At 37.2% G+C, this 21002-nt stretch overlaps 1 protein-coding gene across 5 annotated transcripts in view; it reads right to left on the bottom strand.

Annotated features, from left to right (window-relative positions):
* Positions 1 to 21002, bottom strand: part of LOC111148019 (catenin alpha 2) — a 1008661-nt gene that overhangs the window by 76268 nt on the left and 911391 nt on the right. For all 5 annotated transcript variants that reach the window (XM_022504362.1, XM_022504359.1, XM_022504361.1 and 2 more), the window contains 2 exons: positions 20803 to 20916; positions 12255 to 12436 (listed from right to left, as the gene is read on the bottom strand). In XM_022504362.1, coding sequence (XP_022360070.1) covers positions 12255 to 12436; positions 20803 to 20916 — 296 coding nt within the window. The remainder of the gene's footprint in view (positions 1 to 12254; positions 12437 to 20802; positions 20917 to 21002) is intronic.

Below are 21002 nucleotides of genomic sequence, written 5' to 3'. Positions count from 1 at the left end.
ATATACCAGCTCTCTTTACACCTTAAAGAACTGAATAATCAACAACAAATTAAGCCAACCCCACACACAAGAAGGGAAATAATCAAGATTAGAGCAGAGATCAATGAGATAGAAACTAGAGATACAGTAGAACTAGACATCAATGAAAATAGAAGCTGGTTTTTTGAAAGAATAAATAAGATCGATAAACCACTGGCCAAACTCATCCAAAAGAAGAGAGAGAGGACCCAAATTAATAAAATTATGAATGAAAAGGGAGAGATCACGACTAATGCCAAGGAAATAGAAACAATTATCAGAAATTATTATCAACAATTATATGCCAATAAGTTAAGCAACCCAGATGAAATGGATACATTCCTGGAAACTTATAAACTTCCAAAACTGAATCAGGAAGAAATTGACAACCTGAGTAGATCAATATCTAGTAACGAAATTGAAGCAGTGATCAAAATCTCCCCCCAAAACAAGTGTCCAGGACCTGACAGATTCCATGGAGAATTCTACCAAACATCCAAAGAAGAAACAAAACCTATTCTCCTGAAGCTGTTTCAAAAAATAGAAACAGAAGGGAAACTTCTAGACTCTTTTTATGAAGCCACGATTACCCTGATCCCCAAACCAGGCAAAGACCCCACCAAAAAGGAGAATTTCAGACCAATATTCCTGATGAATGTGGATGCAAAGATTCTCAACAAGATCCTAGCTAATAGGATCCAACAGTACATTGAAAAGATTATCCACCATGACCAAGTGGGATTTATCCATGGGATGCAAGGGTGGTTCAACATTTGCAAATCAATCAATGTGACAGAACAAATCAATAAGAGAAGAACCACATGGTCCTCTCAATTGATGCAGAAAAAGCATCTGACAAGATACAGCATCTGTTCCTGATTAAAAAAATTCAAAATATAGGGAGAGAGGGAATATTCCTCAACTTCATAAAATCTATCTATGAACAACCCACAGCAAACATCATCCTCAATGGGGAAAAGCTGACAGCCTTCCCTTTGAGATCAGGAACATGACAAGGATGTCCACTCTCACCACTGCTGTTCTCCATAGTACTAGAACTCCTAGAAACAGCATTCAGACAACAAAAAGAAATAAAAGGTGTTCAAACTGGCAATGAAGAAGTCAAACTCTCTCTCTTTGCAGATGACATGATACTTTATATGGAAAACCCAAAAGACTACACCCCCAAACTACTAGAACTCATACAGCAATTCAGTAATGTGGCAGGATACAAAATCAATGTACAGAAATCAGTTGCTTTCTTATACACTAACAATGAAAATATAGAAAGGGAAACTGGAGAGAATCGATTCCATTTACTATAGCACCAAGAACCATAATATACCTGGGAATAAACCTAAGCAAAGAGGTTAAGAATCTGTACTTAAACTACAGAACTCTCATGAAAGAAATTGAAAAGACACAAAAAGATGGAAGAGCATTCCACGCTCATGGATTGGAAGAATAAACATTGTTAAAATGTTCATACTGCCTAGATCAATCTATACTTTCAGTGCCATCCTGATCAAAATTCCACCGGCATTTTTCAAAGAGCTGGAACAAACAATCCTAAAATCTGTATGGAACCAGAAGAGACCCTGAATTGCTAAGGAAATGTTGAAAAAGAAAAGCAAAACTGGGGGCATCACATTGCCTGATTTGAAGATTTACTACAGAGCAGTGATCACCAAGACCGCATGGTACTGGCACAAAAACAGACATTAGACCAGTGGAACAGAGTAGAGAGCCCAGATATGGACCCTCAACTCTTTGGTTAAATAATCTTCAACAAAGCAGGAAAAAAATATCCAGTGGAAAAAAGATAAATCTCTGCAATAAATGGTGCTGAGAAAATTGGACAGCTATGTATAGAAGAATGAAACTCAACCATTCTCTTACACCATAAAGATAAACTCTAAATGGACAAAAGACCTCAATATGAGGCAGGAATCTATCAAAATCCTAGAGGAGAACATAGGCAGTAACCTCTGCAACATTGGCCACAGCAACTTCTTTCAAGACATGTCTCCAAAGGCAAAGAAAACAAAAGTGAAAATGAACTTTTGGGATGTCATAAAGATCAAAAGCTTCTGCACAGCAAAGGAAACAGGCAACAAAACAAAGAGGCAACCCACAGAATGGGAGAAGATATTCACAAATGACACTACAGACAAAGGGCTGATATCCAAGATCTATAAGGAACTCCTCAAACTCAACACACACAAAACAGATAATCATGTCAAAAAATGGGCAGAAGACATGAACAGACACTTCTCCAGTGAAGACATACAAATGGCTAATAGACACATGAAAAAATGTTCATTATCATTAGCCATCAGGGAGATTCAAATCAAAACCACATTGAGGGGCGTCTGGGTGGCTCAGTGGGTTAAGCCGCTGCCTTCGGCTCAGGTCATGATCTCAGGGTCCTGGGATCGAGCCCCGCATCGGGCTCTCTGCTCTCTAGGGGAGCCTGCTTCCTCCTCTCTCTCTGCCTGCCTCTCTGCCTGCTTGTGATCTCTCTGTCAAATAAATAAATAAAATCTTTAAAAAAAAAAAAAAACACATTGAGATACCACCTTACACCAGTTAGAATGGCCAAAATCAACAAGACAGTAAAACAACAAGTGTTGGAGAGGATGTGGAGGAAGGGGAAACCCTCTTACACTTTTGGTGGGAATCCAAGTTGGTGCAGCCACTTTGGAAAACAGTGGGGAGATTCCTTAGGAAATTAAAAATAGAGCTTCCCTAATGACCCTCAATTGCATTACTTGGTATTTACCCCAAAGATACTGATTTAGTGAAAAAAAGGGCCATCTGTACCCTAATGTTCATAGCAGCAATGGCCACATTCGTCAAACTGTGGAAAGAATCAAGATGCCCTTCAATGGACAAATGGATAAAGAAGATATGGTCCACATATACAATGAAGTATTATGCCTCCATCAGAAAGGCTGAATACTCAACTTTTATATCAACATGGACGGGACTAGAAGAGATTATGTGGAGTAAAATAAGTCAAGCAGAGAGAGTCAATTACCGTATGGTTTCACTTACTTGTGGAACATAAGGAATAACATGTAGGATATTGGGAGATGGAGAGAAGTGAGTTGGGGGAAATTGGAGGGGGAGACAAACCATGAGAGACTGTGGACTCTGAGAAACAAACTGAGGGTTTTATAGGGGATCCAAAACCCTTGGGGGGGGGCGGTTGGGTGAGCCTGGTGGTGAGTATTATGGAGGGCACTTATTGCATGGAGCACTGGGTGTGGTGCATAAACAATGAATTTTGGAAAACTGAAAAAAAAAATTAAATAATTAAAAAAAATAATAAGATACCTAGGAATAAACCTAATTAAAAAGGTGAAAGGTCTATACTCTGAAAACTATAAAACTTTGATAAAAGAAATTGAAGACAATAAAATGAAGTAGAAAGACATTCCACGCTCATGGGTTGGAAGAAAAAAATATTGTTAAAATGTCTATACTACCCAAAGCAATCTACACATTCAATGCAATGCCTATCAGAATACTAACAGTATTTTTCACAGTTCTAGAACAAACAATCCTAAATTTTGTATGTAACCACAAAAGACCCAAATAGCCAAAGCACCCTTGAAAGAGAAAGGCAATGCAGGAGGCATCACAATTCTGGACTTCAAGTTGTATTACAAGACTATAGTAATCAAAACAGTATGGTACTGGCATAAAAATAGACACGTAATTCAACAGAAATAAACCCACAATTATATGCTCAATTAATCTTCTACAAAGCCAAAAAGAATATACAATGGGCAAAAGACAGTCTCTTCAACAAATGGTGTTGGGAAAACTGGACAGCCACGGGCAAAATAATGAAACTGGACTGCTTTAAAACACCATACACAAAAGTTAATTCAAAACGGATTAAAGACCTAAATGTGAGACAGGAAGCCATCAAAACCCTGGAAGAGAACACAGGCAGTAACTTCTCTGATATTGATCTGAGCAACATTTTTCTAGATAGGACCCCTGAGGCAATGGAAATAAAAGCAAAAATAATCTGTCAGGAGTTCACCAAAATAAAAAGTTTCTGTGTAGTAAAGGAAACCAACAACAAAACTAAATGGAAACCCAGAGAATGGGAGAACATATTTACAAATGACATACCTGACAAATGGTTAGTTTCCAAAATATATTAAGAACTTAAACACCCAAAAAACAAATAATCCAATTTAAAAAATGGGCAGACAGTAAACATTTTTTTTTTCAAAGAAGCCATACAGATGGTCAACAGACACATGAAATGATGCTTCTGTCTTCATCAAAGAAATGCAAATCAAAACTACAACAAGATATTACCTCATACCTGTCACAATGGCTAAAATTTAAAAAAAAAAAAAGGTGTTGGCAAGGATTTAGAGAAAGGGGAACCCTCTTGCACTGTTGGTGGGAATGCAAACTGATGCAGTGACTGTGCAAGATACAGAAGTTTTTCAAAAAGTTAAAAATTGTACTACTATAAGATGCATCCAACACAGTACTGGGTACTTAGAATAGAAATAGAAAACACTAATCAAAAACACTAATAGAATAGAAAATAGAAAATAGAATAGAAATACTAGAATAGAAGAATAGAAAAACACTAATCAAAAGTGATACATGCACCCCTATGTTTATGCAAGAAACAAAACAAATGAGCAAAGGCAAAAGAAGGAGAGAGAGTGAGAGACCAAGAATTAGACTCTTCACTATAAAGATCAGACTGATGGTTACCAGAAAGGAGGTGGGGGAGGGATAGGTTTAATCAGTGATGGGAATTAAATAGTACACTTATTTTGATGAGCACCAGGTGATGAATGGGATTTTTGCATCAGTATATTGTATACCTGAAACTAATATAACGCTGTATGTTAACTAAGTGGAATTAAAATAAAATATTAAAGAAAATTAGTCAAGGGGACTTCCACAGTAAAGAAAATGTAAAATATGATAACATACACACAAAATGTGGAGAGGGGAATAAAAATGAAGTTGTTCAGAAAGTGTTTGAACTTAAGTAACCATCAACTTAATATGGACTGCTACATACTTAGGATGTTATATATGAATCTCATGGTAACCACACACAAAACCTAGATGAGATACACAAAAAATAGAAAGAAAGACAATCATGACACTATACAAGGTCACCAATGACAAGGAAAAAGAACAAGAAGAAAGGAACAAGGAACTATAAAAAACAAACAAACAGAAAACAATGAACAAAATGGCAATAAGTACATACCAATCAATAATTACTTTAAATATAAATGGTATACATGTTCCAATCAAAATATAATGTGATGTTATGGATAAGAAAACAAGGCCCATCTATATGTTGCTTACAAGAGAGTCACTTCAGATCTAAAAACACATTCATACTGAAAGTAAAGGAACAAGGTATTCCATGGAAATGGAAGGTAAAGAAAAGCTGTGATAGGAATACTTCTATCAGACAAAGACTTTTAAAACAAAGAGTGTAACAAGAGACAAAGAAAGGCATTCCTTATGATAAAGAGAACAAACAAGAAGGTATAAAAATTATAATTACCCATGCAACCAAAGTGTACACCTAAATACATAAAGCAAATATTAATTACATAGCAAAATAAATGGGCAGTAATACACTAATGATAGGAGACTTTAACACCCAGTTACATCAATGGATAGATCACCCAGGCAGAAAATCAGTAAGAAGACAGTGTCTTGGAATAGCAAGTTACACCAAAGGCCCTAACAGGTGTTTACAAAACATTCTATCTAAAAACAAGAGAACACCCATTCTTTTCAAGTGCATATGGGACATTCTCTAAGGGAGATCACATGTTAGGTCATAAAACAAGTCTCAGTAAATTTATTGAGATTGATATCATATCATGCATCTTTTCCAACCACAATGAAATCAATTATAACAACAAACAAAAACACAAATACATGAAGGCTAAACAACATGCTACTAAACAACCAATGGGTCAAAAATTCAAAAAGGAGATTTAAAAAAATACATGGAGACAAATGATAATGAAAACACAGTAGTCCAAAATCTTTCCAATGCAGCTAAATCAATTTTAAGAGGTAAGTTTTTAGCACTACAGGCCTACCTCAAGAAATGAGATAAACCTTAAACAATCTAACCTAAAGGAACTAGAAAAGAAGAACAAAGCTCAAAATTAGTAGAAGAAAGAAATTAATAAAGATCAGAGAAGAAATAAATGAAAACTAAAAATAATAGAAAAATATTAATGAAACCAGGATCTGCTTCTTCAAAAGATAAACAAAATCAGTAAGACTTTGTCCAGACTGGAGGGAAAAAGAGAGATGATCCAAATGAATAAAGTCAGAAATGAAGAAGGAGAAGTAGCAACTGACACCACAGATACACAAATGATTTTAAAAGCATACTACAAAAAATTATATGCCAACAAATTGGATAGCACAAAAGAGATATAAGTTCCTAGAAAACATACACTCTTTCAAAACTGAATCAGGAAGACATAGAAAATCTGAATGATAATGAAATTGGATTTATAATAATTAAAAAAAAAAAAAAACTTGCAACAAAGAAAAGTCCAGGACCAGATTCACAGGTGAATTCTGTCAAACATTTAAAGAAGAATTAATACTTGTTCTCTGCAAACTATTCCAAAAATAAAAGAGAAAGGAAAACTTCCAAATACATTCTACAAGGCCAGCATTATCCTGATACCAAAACCAGATGAAGATACCATAGGTTTAAAAAAAAAAGATATTGGCCAGTATCCCTGATGAACACACATGCAAAAACCCTCAACAAATATTAGCAAACCACATCGAACAATACATTAAATGGATCATTCACTACCATCAAGTGGTATTTATTCCAGGGATGCAAGGATGGTTTCATATTTGCAAATTAATCAGTGTTATACATCACATTAACCAAATGGAAGATAGAAATCACATGATTATTTCAAGACATACAGAAAAACTATAAGAAAATTCAACATCTGTTCATGATGAAAGAAAAAGGCTCTCAATAAAGTCAGTTTAGAAGAAACATATCTCAGTGTAATTAAGGTCATACATGACAAACTCACAGCTAACCTCATACTCAATGGTGAAAAAGTCAGAGCTTTTATTCTAAGATCAGGAACATGACAAAGTTACCTACTCTCTTTTATTCAACATAGTACTGGAGTTCAAAGTCACAGCAATCAGACAAGAAATAAAAAGCATCCAGATTGGTAAGAAAGAAGTAAAACTTTCATTATTTGTAGATGATACTATACACAGAAAACACTAAAGACTACCAAAAAACTACTAGATCTAATAAATGAATTCAGCAAAGCTGCAGGATACAAAATCAATATACAGAGAACTATTGTATTTCTACACACTAATAATGAAGTAGCAGAAGAAGACATTAAGAAAAAAAATTCCATGTATAATTGCACCAAGAATAAAATATCTGGAAGTAAACATAACCAAGTTTCTGAAAGACCTTTACTTTGAAAGGTATAAAAGAAACTAATGAGGACACATACAAATGGAAAAATAAACCATACTCATGGATTGGAAGGATTAATGTTGTTAAAATGTCCACACTATCCAAAGTAATCTTCAGATTCAATGCAATCACAATCAAAACACCAATATTAACTTTCACAGAACTGGAACAAATAATTCTAAAATTTGTATGTAACTGTAAAGATCCTGAATAGCCAAAGCTATGTTGAGAAAGAAAAACAATGCTGGAGGTGTCACACAGATTTTGAGCTATACTACAAAGCTGTAGTAACCTAAACAGTATGGTATTGGTATAAAAATGGATTTATAGATCAACTGATTGGAATAGAGGGTCCAGAAATAAACCTATGCTTGTATGGTCAATTAATATGATGAAGGTGGTAAGAATATATTGGGGAATATATTGGAGAAAAGACTGTCTTCAATACATGTTGCTGGGAAAACTGGATAGCTATGTGCAAAAACAATGAAACTGGACCACTTTCTTATACCATATACAAAAATAAACTCAAAATGGATTAAAGACATAAATGTGAGATCTGAAACCATAAAACTCCTAAAAGAGAACACAGATGGTATTTTCTCAGATGCTGGCCTTTGCAACATTTTTCTAGATATGTCTCCTGAGGCAAGAGAAAAAAATGCAAACATCAACTACTGAGACTATGCTAAAAGCAAAAAACAAAGAAACAGAAAACCTTTGCACTTGTGAGGGAAACCATCAGCAAAACAAAAAGACAACCTGCTGAATAGAAGTGGGTATTTGCAGATGATATAAGCAGTTCCTATCCAAAATATATAAAGAACTTATATAATTCAACACTAAAACAATCCAATTCAAAAATGGGCAGAAGACCTGAATAGACATTTTTAAAAGACATATAAATGGCCAAGAGACACATGAATAGATGCTCCATACCACTAATCATCCAAATAATGGACACCAAAACCACAGTGACATATAACCTTACACTTAACAGAATGGCTTGAATCAAAAAACTAGAAATACCTAGTGTTGGTTTGGATGTGTACTGTCAATAGGAATGTAAATTGGTGCAACCACTACAGAAAACAATATGAAGGTTTCTAAAAAAAAATAGACATACCCTATAGTCCTGTAATTTTCCTACTGGGTATTTACTCAAAGAAAATGAAAATACTAATTCAAAAAGATATATGCACTCCTATGTTTATTGCAACATTATATATAATAGCTAAGATGTGGAAGTGACCTAAGCATCCATCAATAGTTGAATGAATAAAGATGTCTCTCTCTCTCTCTCACACACACACACACACGCGCGCGCGTGCACGCGCACAGAAGTACTACTCAGCCACAAAAAAGGAGGAGATCTTGCCATTTGCTAGAACATGGGTGGACCTTGAGGGTATTATGCTAAGTGAATTCAGAGAAAGACCAACGCCTTATGATTTCACTTATAGGTGGAATCTACAACACACAAACACACATACATACACATACACACACATACACAGAGTGATCCATAAACACAGAGAATAAAGTGATGGCTGTCAGAGAGGGGTGGGGATACTGGTAAAATGGGTGAAGAAGAGAGGGAGATACAAGCTTCCAGTCATGGAATAAATACACAATGGGAGTGAGAGGCATAGTATAGGAAATACAGTCAGTTCTACCTTAATACCATCATATGGTGAAAGATGATAGCCTCACTTGTGGTGAGCATAACCTCATATATGGAATTGTCAAATCATAATGTTGTATACTTAAATATAGTATGTGTGTCAACTATATTTCAACAAAAAATTTTTTTAAAGTTAAGCATGTACAGCAAACTCAACACTTTTATTTTTTTTCTATGAACAGAAGAACTCATGAGGGTTTTGGTGTAATGGGGGCAGACAGTTGCCCTTTAATGGCCAGATGTGACTTGGAATGAACAGAAAAGTGCCAAGAAGTGGTGCTGAAAGACCAAAGTACCTAGGCTGAGGTACTGAGTGTCTACACCAAGGCAGAAAAGAAGTTTGGGAAGAGTGGGGTGATTACATGTTTTTTGAGCCTAGTGCTTAGTATTTTACAGTTGACTGTAACCCTGACAGTCACATTTGTTGCCTAAATTACAGATCAGAAGTTATAGTTGGTCTCAAAAGACAACTTTGTTCCTTGCTATACAATTAAACTTGGGTTTCTTTTCTGAGCTTCTGCCATCTGCACACCTTATGTTATTGGGACAGAAGACTGGAACATGCTATTTCTTACTGAGAATGACATCAGATATATGGATTCAACCTCTGCAGGACAGTGCTTCTGCCACTGCCCATGAGACAGAAGTCAAGAACCGAACAGGAAAGAGATACGAGGCATAATTAGTTTTATCCTCCATGAAGAAGTTATTTCACAAATAATGAGGCAGAACCTCTCCAATTTTAATAATAATGGAGTGTATATCACTGAGATTACTGCATCCAATTAATGAGTTAGCTACTGATAAGAATGAAACAACAAGATAATAAATGCAACGGTATTTTTTGCCCCCAGATGCTATTTAAACATAGGATTTGAGAAGAGTCAAGTAATTCCTAACCATCTATCTCCTTTCCTTTAGAGAATATAGTACATAGGGCTCCTTAGAGGTATACAGCTGAAATTATTCCTCCTTGAAGCAGAAAAATACAAGGGCAATAATAATAATAATGCATATGGTTAAGTGCACAGAACTTAGGTCACAGTCCACCCAAAGAAAGGCTTGTTGGCTTTCTCTTTGCCAAGAGAGAGGCTCTGCAGATGGAGGCAGCAGCCAAAGCTCAGCCTCCCGCGTTCTATTTCTCAATGTATGCCCCCTTCTCTTTTTCTCATCATTAATTACCGTGCTCCTCCCTCTGCCCTCACAAAGAGTTGAGAAACTACTCATCAGGCAGTGGGAAAAATGATAACCAGTAGCATTCCAGATATTTCATTACTCAAATCAGCATAAAGTGATTATATGAAATCCCTAGGAAATTGAAGTGGCCTTCTTTTCACTTTTCAAACTGTACTTTGACTAATAGAAAGTCCGTCTTATTTAACATCATCTAACAAGACCCCCTCAAATCTATTGCTCTTCCTTGACCACATTTATCTATAATATGGAGCATTATAAAACGTTCTTCTGATCTAAACCAGCAACTTGACTAGACTCATTAGTCACTTAAAACTGATGAGATTATTTGTTCAAGTGATGTTATTAATGGGTTGCATAATATCCATCAGATAAAATACCAATACAATGTTGAAAGCAAGCAAAGTAAGTCATCACAGGCCTAGAAAAGCAGTGACTGAGGCTGCCAGGGTAGACTGATCTGTAGTAAATTCAGACTTAAATAATGGCTCAGACTGTTTTTTCCTACTATTATTTTTTGTGTGTGAAATAAATCTGTGAAGCAAAGAAAAACTAACCAAATGTATGAATTTGAACTTCTAACGAATACAATGACATTTAAAAGTCTCAAAGGTCACCCTCATAACACTAAAGTAATTCCACCGAAGTCAAAAACAATTTAAAAATATTTAGAGAAAGGGCGCAGCAATGTCATTAGTATATATTGGCCAGAGGCAAAGGGTAAAGGGGATGAAGCAGAGATATTCTATATTTTATTATAGCCTAAAATCAATTGTAGCTTTCTCTTATTAGCAACATTCAATAATCATTAAAAATATTGTCACCTATAAGGTGGTATTTTGACACTGCCATATATCTTACATAGTTTATTAACCAATATCATGTTTAATCATTAAAACATTTCTGCTCATGTGTATTTGTGTCTCCCAGGGGGCAAAAAAATTACAGCAAAGTGATAGCTTACATTGGTATAGCAACACAATTTATAACTGCATTACCTCTTTAGATTGTAAAACTCTCCTGTGAAGTTGATAAGAAAAGCATTATTTCCCCATTTTGCAAAATAAACAGACAGTAAGAGGTTGGTCCAAAATCACCTGGTATTCAGCTTCAAAATCCAGGGATTTTTTTTTTTTTTCCATTGAGCTTTGCTCTCCCTTGATTCGCCCTTTGTGTAGTAGGAAGGGCAGAAATGTCACCTCCCTTTAAAGAGGAGATTAAAATTGCAGTGGCAGAAACAGCAATGACCTCTGGTGAAGAAAAGGCTCCTGACAAAATTCTGACTGGTCTCTTCATTTATTAAAAGCAGTGCTTAGAGCAGAAGGGAATTAGAGTTATACAATTTTTAATTTCCCTGTCAAAATTATAGAATCAGGTTGTTGAAGCTGATCCTTTATATGTAAAGTTAAAACATGAGTTGAAATTAATGCTAGATCATGACCCAGCATTCGGACTATTACATGTATAGATGCACACACACCTATGTATCGATATCCTTTTTTTCCAAAGGGATATGAACAAATCATTCACCTTACCTTCAAAACAGTACTTAAATACACTGCAAAACATCACAGAACACAAATGAGTCACTCAACCCCCACGGGTTAGATTTTATGACTGACTTTGGATAGATAATTAAAACAATAATAATCACAAAAATGAATCTGTCCTCCTTGACTATCTGCTAAGAATTAGGTCCAGATCATTTTGACTTACACATGTAAATTTTATAATACCACTGCCTTGCTTTGATGTAGTATTTGAATTTTTTAGCAGGCTTTCACAGGCTAATATACACTGTTACACTTCTGTGTTTAATGAGAAAATCATCTTTCTGTCTCTGGGCCTCACCTTGTGAAGTCTGTCATTTCCATCATGATCATACACATCTGCTTGGCCAGCACAATTATATCATTGCCGCTGTCATCCCACTTGGCCACTTCGGCATCCAGCTTGCTTTTCTCTTGGTGGAATATCTCCACCTGCTCAGCTATTTTTGCCTTCTCCTCCTGCGGTAGTTGCGCCATGATGGCCTGTGTGGGTTACAGAAACAGTGTGACTAATGGTGACAAAGTAAACACAGACAGTAGGTTGACTCTGCCTCCAGCTAATGGCAAAGCCAGACCCTGACAAGGTTTACAGGCTGCCCCACCATTCCAGAAAGTACAGTTTCTCCATTCCTAGGAAGGTAAAAGCACAGACTGGTAAGGTCCCCCAAATCCCCGTCCCTATTCCTATACGCAGAAAATACAGAGATCTAAAAGGTGCGTGCACACTGACAGTAACAGAACTTCTGTGTCACTTTGATGACATATGTTTGTTCAAAAGAATCTATTCTTGACAATTTTTATATTTGGTCTCAGGAAACTTCTACCAGATGAAAGAATATACCTCTTTCAACACTGAAATCTGTTCAGAGAAGGGGGAAAAAAGGCTTTCTGACGCTGGGAAGGAGAGGAATTTTAAACAATATCTGAGCATCCAAGCAGGGTGGGGTGGGGAAACTTGCCATGAGTGTTAGTGAAGGAATCCATGGTTAGATACCAAACAATCCCCTAGCCCAGAGCATTTTAGGGGTGTCATACCTATCCCCAGCCCTCTTCTACCTCCTCTGTGGAAATTCTGAGATAACCTTGGCTCCCTGCAGAGCCTAGAAGGATGCAGAAATAGTGATGGGATAAAATATAGGTTTAGGAAGAAGCAAAGGTGGATTTTCAATAGTTGCTAGGTAAGGGAATATACAAAGGCAAGAACTACAGCTGATTCTAGTCATTCATGGATTCTTTATTTACAAATTTGCCAACTCTATAAAATTTGTTGGCAACTCTAAAATCAATACTTGTGGTGCTTTTGGTCATTCACAAACAGGCACAGAGTTGCAAAAAAAAAAAAAACACAAAAGAGTCACCTGACAGGCCTGTTCCCAGATGTGGCTGAACAATAAATTCTCTGCCTTCTTGTTTCAGCACTAAACAAGTGTCCTTTTGTGGTCTGTTTAGTGCCACATTTTCCACATCTTTCTGCTCATTTTTGGTAATTTTGCTGTTTAACATGGACCCCAAGCATAGTGCTTAAGTGGTGCCCAGTGCCCCTAAGCACGGAGAGGCAGTGTTGCGCCTTATGGAGAAACACATGTGTGTTAGATAAGCTTCATGCAGGCAGGGACTATATGGCGCTTGGCCATGAGTTCAATAACAATGAATCAAAACCATAAAGTAAAGTATCTTAAAAGAAACATTCATTAAACAAGATTCCTTATTGATTGGTTGAAACAAAATGTTGAGACTAGCAGCTCTCAGGAACCTAACCCTCTATTTCCTCTAGAAGCAATGACTCCATAGTTGCTAATTAAGTGTTCATGGTGACTTTACAGAATTTAAGTACCACAAATGAAGAGAATCAACTGTATTTGTTAAACACCATATATGTAGCAAGCCCTGAATGCAACGTCGACAATACATCATTGCATCTTCTTAGAACCATGTGCAAAATGATTCAGAGAAAGGAGTGTGTCGATAAGTGTGACAGCAGTAGTGGCCCTCTGATTCTGGGATATGGGTATTCCCCAATGAAAGCATGATTTGGGGAACTTACAGCTTTTGCAAAGAACAAGTAAAACAACACATACAAGAAAATTCTGCTTCCTTAATTATAAAACTCCTCCCAATGTAAGTGAATTGTTGGAAGGAAAGGTAGGTGATTCCTTCTTTCTTTTTTTGTTTTATTTAAATTCAAGTTAGTTAACATATAGTGTATTACTAGTTTTGGGGTAGAATTTAGTGATTCATCAGTTTCATATAACACCCAGTGCTCATTACGTCAAGTGCCCTCCTTAATGCCCGTGCCCCAACCCAGGTAGTTGATTTCTTTTTTTTTTTTTTTTTAATTTTTTGTTTATTTATTTGACAGACAGAGATCACAAGTAGGCAGAGAGGCAGGCAGAGAGAGAGAGAGAGGAGGAAGCAGGCTCCCCGCTGAGCAGGGAGCCCGATGCGGGGCTCGATCCCAGGACCCTGGGATCATGACCTGAGCTGAAGGCAGAGGCTTTAACCCACTGAGCCACCCAGGGGCCCCAGGTAGTTGATTTCTAATAAAAATATCAATGGGCATAAGCTCCACAAAACTGGGCTCAACGGGATCTGTCACTGACTTAGGTTAAGACCTACTTGCTACTGGATCATATTCTTAACTTCTTCATATCTAAGAATAGTAAACAATTACCTCAAAGTGTTATGGCAGACAGTAAATAAAATAATAAATGTGTTTTTTCAAAAAAATGAAAGCATATGTGGGATTACTGCTAATATATTATCATCATGTCTGTATTAATTTTCCTTTCCAGCTACCTCTCTAGCTTATTACATTATTGCCTTGAAAGACAGGGATGGGGCCAAAATCTATGTGACTATGCATAAATAGAAGATTGACATGATTCCTTGAGTACAGAAATGTATATCAGATAGTGTGTTAAGAAGCTTATATATATAAAAAACTTAATTTACTTAATCATTCTACAAGATTAATACTATTCTAACCCCTATTTTATTAATGGTGATACTAAGGCCCAGAGAAATTAAATTCTCAACATTACATAACTAAAAGCTGTAGGAATAGGGTTCAAACCCAGGTCAACTAACACCATACTTAACTATTAAGCACAACTAGATCACCATGCACAACCATGCATCATGATCCCATCCCAGTGGGGCAACGGTTGCTGAAATGACAAGCATTGTTCACCAGGCTGAGCAACCTGGAGATGAGGCTTTATCTGCCCATGTAAGGGGTCTCGTTGATTTGCATGAAGGTGTCTCTGGACTATTACCTGCACAGATACATCTTACTAATGCAGAGCCGTGTTTACTAACTTCCATGCTTGCATGTGCGTGACATTATATAACTAGCATCGAGTCTCTGTGTATGTACGTGTATGTGCATGAGTGTGCATGTGTAAATACAGAAATTACAATCCAAATTTAGAAAGCTGGACTGATACAAATACTATAGTTAAAATATTTAAAAAACTGTATTTCTGAAAAAAAAAAATTTTTAAGTACTTTAAAAACTCTATCCAAAAGAGGTAGTTAATATACAACCAATGAGTTGGTTATAAACTCACATATACAATATTGTACTAGTAACAAGACAGCTATTCCAATGCATTTAAGTTTGGGTTTGCGGATATTAAATACGAAACTATTTTTCCTGAAGCACCCTTGTCTGATGATCTTACACCATCCTACATTAATCTGTCCTCCTCATACAGAGCTACTAATCCTGTTTTACTTAGGCCTCACAAGTCTTAACCATCATCATTTAAGCCATTCCCTAGGTACTTCTCTGTTGAAGAATCTGTAAAACTCCCCTGCAGACCTCCACACTCTCCATTCAATCCCCGGATGGAAAGCAATGAAACTTCCATTGTCTCAAAAGAATTAATTTGTGTATTGAAGGGCATACACTTATCTTTCAGCTATATCACATGAGTTTCAATTGTTTAACTTGGGATTCGAGTATTAATTGCCTTGCTCTGCTCCTGAATTCCTATTAATGCCCTACTTCTGACTTCTGTCTGAGCTTCCTTAGGGTAGAGGCTGCAGCATCCTGCAAAGAATAGAAGCTCAACAAATATCTTTTGATTGTGTAACCATCTTTCCACTCACTGCATCAACATAGTTCAAGAGAATTTACCAGAACGGACAAATATTTTCTAAGGGCACAATTCTGAAGGAGAAAAAAAAATGGCCCCTTCAAAGTAGATTTGCAAAAGAAGATGTTATTTTGACTCTAGGGGTGCTCGACCCGCATAATGCACTTAATGGTGTGTGACTTGGGTGCAAGTGTCATTACATTTGCTTCTGTTTATGTAGCTATCGATGAGCCAAAGTCTTTTCCTAAATATTCTTAAAATGCTCGTGGCTTTTAAAAATTCACAATTGACCTTTTCTAAAACTGGAATTAAAAAAAAAAGAAAAAAGGTTATCTATAAACAGTAGATCCCAAACTGAGAAATTTGCAAATTAATCAAATTAAAATTCAACACATGAGTTTTAATTAGGTCTTATCAATGTAACTCAGCAGTTTGAAACGTTAACACATTAAAGTCGTTCTAGCTAGGAAAAAAAAAGAGAGGCTGACTACATTTAAATCAAGTGGAATACAAAATATGTAACACACAATTGTTCCTTCCCTCAAACTAACTGAACATGAGAAAAGTGATTTTCATGGCCAAGAGGAAAGGGAACAAACCAGCTTTTCTGTTTCTCTGATGTGATCACCTGGGGCCGTCTGAGAGTTTCTGCTGCTTCTATGCACTAGTCAAGCACAGCTCTACAGACTGTGTTCTGGCTGATCTGGGGCCACAAATTGTGGAATCAGAGACTTGAATCCACAGAATAGCCCACCCCAGGATTTCAGCCTTTCCTCTGAACAGCCAACCATTTTTTTGTGATTGAGGTTATAAACTCTACTTATTAAGAGAAAGTATAAATCACTGAAACAAGCCAATAATCACTCAGCCCAGAATCTTTTCTTCAATCTAAATCTCCGGAGTTTTTGATATGATTACTTTTCTAATCTCAAAGAGAAAAATGACATTTGAAGTCTATGGGCTTCCAAACTGACAGGTGTTATTTCCCTAAACAAGAGCAAAAGTCTCACATCTAGGCTTCAAGTACATTAATGTTAATAAACAATGATTAAAAGGGCTAAAACTCACTGTGTCCATTTCTACCTACTTGGTTTTACTTTTTTAAAATATTTTATTTATTTATTTGACAGAGAGATAGAAAGTACAAGTAGACAGAGTGGCAGGCAGAAGGAGAGGGAGAAGCAGGCTCCCCACCGAGCAGGGAGCCCGATGCAGGGCTGGATCTCAGGACCCTGGGATCATGACCTGAGCTGAAGGCAGCTGCTCCACCCAGGTGCCCCTACCTACTTGGTTTTAAAGCAGAATAATAAATATAAGCAGTTAAAGGTTGGGTCCTTCGACTTTTACCAGTCTCAGACCATGAAGTAAATAAGAAAACTGAGGTAACTCTCCCGTTTAGTAAGTAAAAACTTTGATGATTTCCTAAATTGTCCATGCTCTTTTAGCCTAAATTATTTGACCAGCCTTGTAATGAAGAACTGCCTTACACTATAAGCATCATTATCATCTTCTTTGTCAACTTGACAATATGTGACACATCTTATGATACTTTTCACTATGCAGTTCTCCTAATTTCATCATAAGGTAGAATGCTGTGCATACACACATAGCACAGACACACACACATGCACGGATAAGGGATGGAGAGGCTAAGAAAGTTGCCCAAAGTCACACAGCTTGGCCAAGCCCGTATTTAAAATAAGGTCTGTGTGACTCCAGATAATACATTCTATCACCAAGGTTAAGTGTCCAAGAGTTGTCACTAACCAATTTTAACCACATCAACCCGTGAAGAAAGAGTATGAAATGTCATGTCTAGGATCACAAGGTCTGATTATTTCTACATTTTATCAGATCAGGGTGTGATCATTCTCTGCCTGTCCCTCTCTCAGAAAACGCTGTAGAGAAGCAGCAGATAGGGACACATAAAGGAAATAAGCACTCTAATTTCAGAGTTTGGGAGAAATGTTTGAGTGGACACTAAAAGCTTTTCTCCTACCATAACCTGCTTTTAGATTAATTTACCCTTTTCAGAGAGGAAGAATCACCTGAATGAGAACACAAAGTAAGTCCATTAAAATAAGGGAAGGACTGGCTGCTGCAAAGAGCAACCACCTCTGTCAAAGACAACTTCTGCCTCCTTCACAATTTTGACCAAGTTAACATACTTCTCTGGTCAAAAGTTCGACCATCTGTCATCTTAGCAATTCAATGCACCCGCTTATTTCCAACTTACAGCCATAATTCTAGGTCTCTGATTTGTCATCATGTAATTACGGGCTAAAATAGGCTGAGTCAATAACTAATGCTGTCTGCTGCGAGTTAATCACACAGACCACGTGACAGATCTCAAAGACAAATCAGCAAGTGCTGGGTCATAGGGGTACTTTGTTCTTACTATCCTGGGCCATGTTCATAATTCACACTAGAAAATCTTTCAAAAAAGACTATTGTCTTTTCACCTATTGGGGGAAAAATAATAGATGATATAGACAGGTGCTATCTGACTTTCGTTTCCATTTAATTGACTTGGTATCTATCATAAGATGCATGAAATGGAAGTACAATGGGACTGCATTCCTCCTGGCAAGAATGGGACTAATCATGCCATTTTGACAAGATGGTGACTATAAAGCATGATAAGGGTTGTATGATATGCTTTGGTCTTTGAGAAAACGAGTCAATGGATACTGGACTGTATCAATACCAAGTTGCAGTCAGTCAATCAAATTGACTTTGAATTGATTAATGTTTGGATAAAATACTTCAAATATGCCCTTTGTCATTGACATAAAAATGCTGGCTTTACTTAATTTTGAAGATGAACTGACTTGACGGATGAATTGATTTTAGTGTTATGCCAACACAGGTTCAAAAGCCTCTCTGCTTCATGAACTTAATTTTCAACACGGGTTGGGGCAGGGGACGAGGAGGTGGGGGTTAGAGTTTACAAAAGATTTTCCAAGTAGGGGACTTCATATTCTTTTGTGTACTTTTTTTTACTGTCACCAGTCTGTGATCCAAAAGAATTTCTCTTCCAAAGGATGACGATTTTCACTCACCCCTTATTGAGCATTTAATGGATGTCAGGTATTGTGTTCATAATTTTACAAATATTAAGTCATTAAACTTCCAAAGAATCCAATCAAGTAAGTTATTCACATTTTACAGATAATAGAACTGAAGTTCAGAAAAATTAAGCCACATGTAATGGAGCGTGGTCCTCACTCTACTCTTTACAATTCAAAACAAGGTCTGCCTGAAATCAAAGCTGGTGCATCTTTAATATTCTAGTTTTACCCTCCCGTTTCCTCATCAATGTCCATCTATATCTTGTCAATCATTTCACTGTTGCATGAGACTATATCAGCACAGAAAGCACAAAAAGAGAAACTGGGTTTTAAGTACGAAGGTTTTCTTGACTCAACATAAGGCTTAGTCTTCTTTGAGTCCTCTTTAACCTCTGACTGGCTGCTCCTACTCTTCTTTCACAATTCCTGAACTAGGGTGGTCTTTCTGGGGTTTCCTAATCACTATTTTTTTTTTAAAGATTTTATTTATTTATTTGACAGACAGAGATCACAAGTAGGCAGAGAGGCAGGCAGAGAGAGAGGAAAGGAAGCAGGCTCCCTACTGGGCAGAGAGCCCGATGTGGGGCTCGATCCCAGGACCCTGGGATCATGACCTGAGCCGAAGGCAGAGGCTTTAACCCACTGAGCCACCCAGGTGCCCCCCTAATCACTATTCTAATTACTACTTCTTTCTCAAACTTGTGCTTCCTCTACCTTTTTTTTTTCCTTAAGTAAAACTTAACAGGGAATTAGAACGTAATTCTAATTAGAATATAATAAGAACACAGTCTATAATGGGGCTGTTCTTACTGCATAAAATCTGAACCTTGGAAGGGAGGAGAATCTCACCTCCTTTTGTAATCCCCAGGGACTTAATCTCCTGAGACCTACCTTGATTACTGGCATCTATCCTCAATGAGATCCAATTAATAGAATCAGTCAGAATCCTCTTTGAAACACTTGTGTTGGCAGAGAGTGTCACAGAGTGTTCCAGGGTGCTCAAATGTCAGCCAGAGCAGTGATCTTTCTGTTGCTTCCTGTTCCATGCCTTAAACTGGCATATGTCTAGTATGTCTCTATAATTTCTCTTTCTATCATATGGCAAACTGCTCTAGGGCTACTGCCCTTGCCGTAAGTAGGTATTGTGAGGGGGATGGGGAGTTCTGTCTCTATTTTGATGTCCTTGAACCAATTTCAAAGATGTGGCCCCATTCATCAGAGACCCTACGTCAGAGTATGGAACAGTAATGGCCCAGCCACTAACAAAGTAGTACTCTAATTTTCCATTTGTCACTGCCTCTTGTGTTAACAAGCTTGGTGACTTCAAGTGGCACTGTGGTGTCTGCGCTAATGCAAGATCTGAGCATTCCTGCATCCCCTAGCTATTGAACCATCTACACACACCCAACAAAATCCACTAGACACTTAAACCATTTGCAGTGATGTGGCTTCTCCGTTTCAAGTGATGGTAAGAGAATAGCATGAACAGAAAACAGAAGCAGTGGTGGTTATTTCCATTGTGTAAAATATGAATTGCCAAGAACAACCACAGATGAAAGCACAGATTTCTGAGCTATAAATCTCTGGGATTTCAAGACCCTGGATCAGAAATCCCCTCAAACCAACTTGGTGTACATAGGCCCAGCGCATGAAACCCGAGTCCTGGATGTCCACTCACCCGGGCACTCTGCCCCGCAATGAGCTGGTCGTCCTCAGTCTGAACACTTGTCCGGCTGCGTACATCGTAATCTTCCTGCTCGAAGTCAGAATCATCCTCTAGTTCTTCCGGGGTCTACAGGTACAAAGGAAAAGAGAAGAATCAGTATATTTTAAATTGATAACCCTCATCCCCACCCAAACACTTTGTGCCTACAAAAG

This window comes from Enhydra lutris, unplaced genomic scaffold (genome assembly GCF_002288905.1).
Source record: "Enhydra lutris kenyoni isolate GAN:26980312 unplaced genomic scaffold, ASM228890v2 scaffoldscaffold18, whole genome shotgun sequence".
NCBI lineage: Eukaryota > Metazoa > Chordata > Mammalia > Carnivora > Mustelidae > Enhydra > Enhydra lutris.
This window is presented reverse-complemented; position numbering and strand designations above follow the sequence as displayed.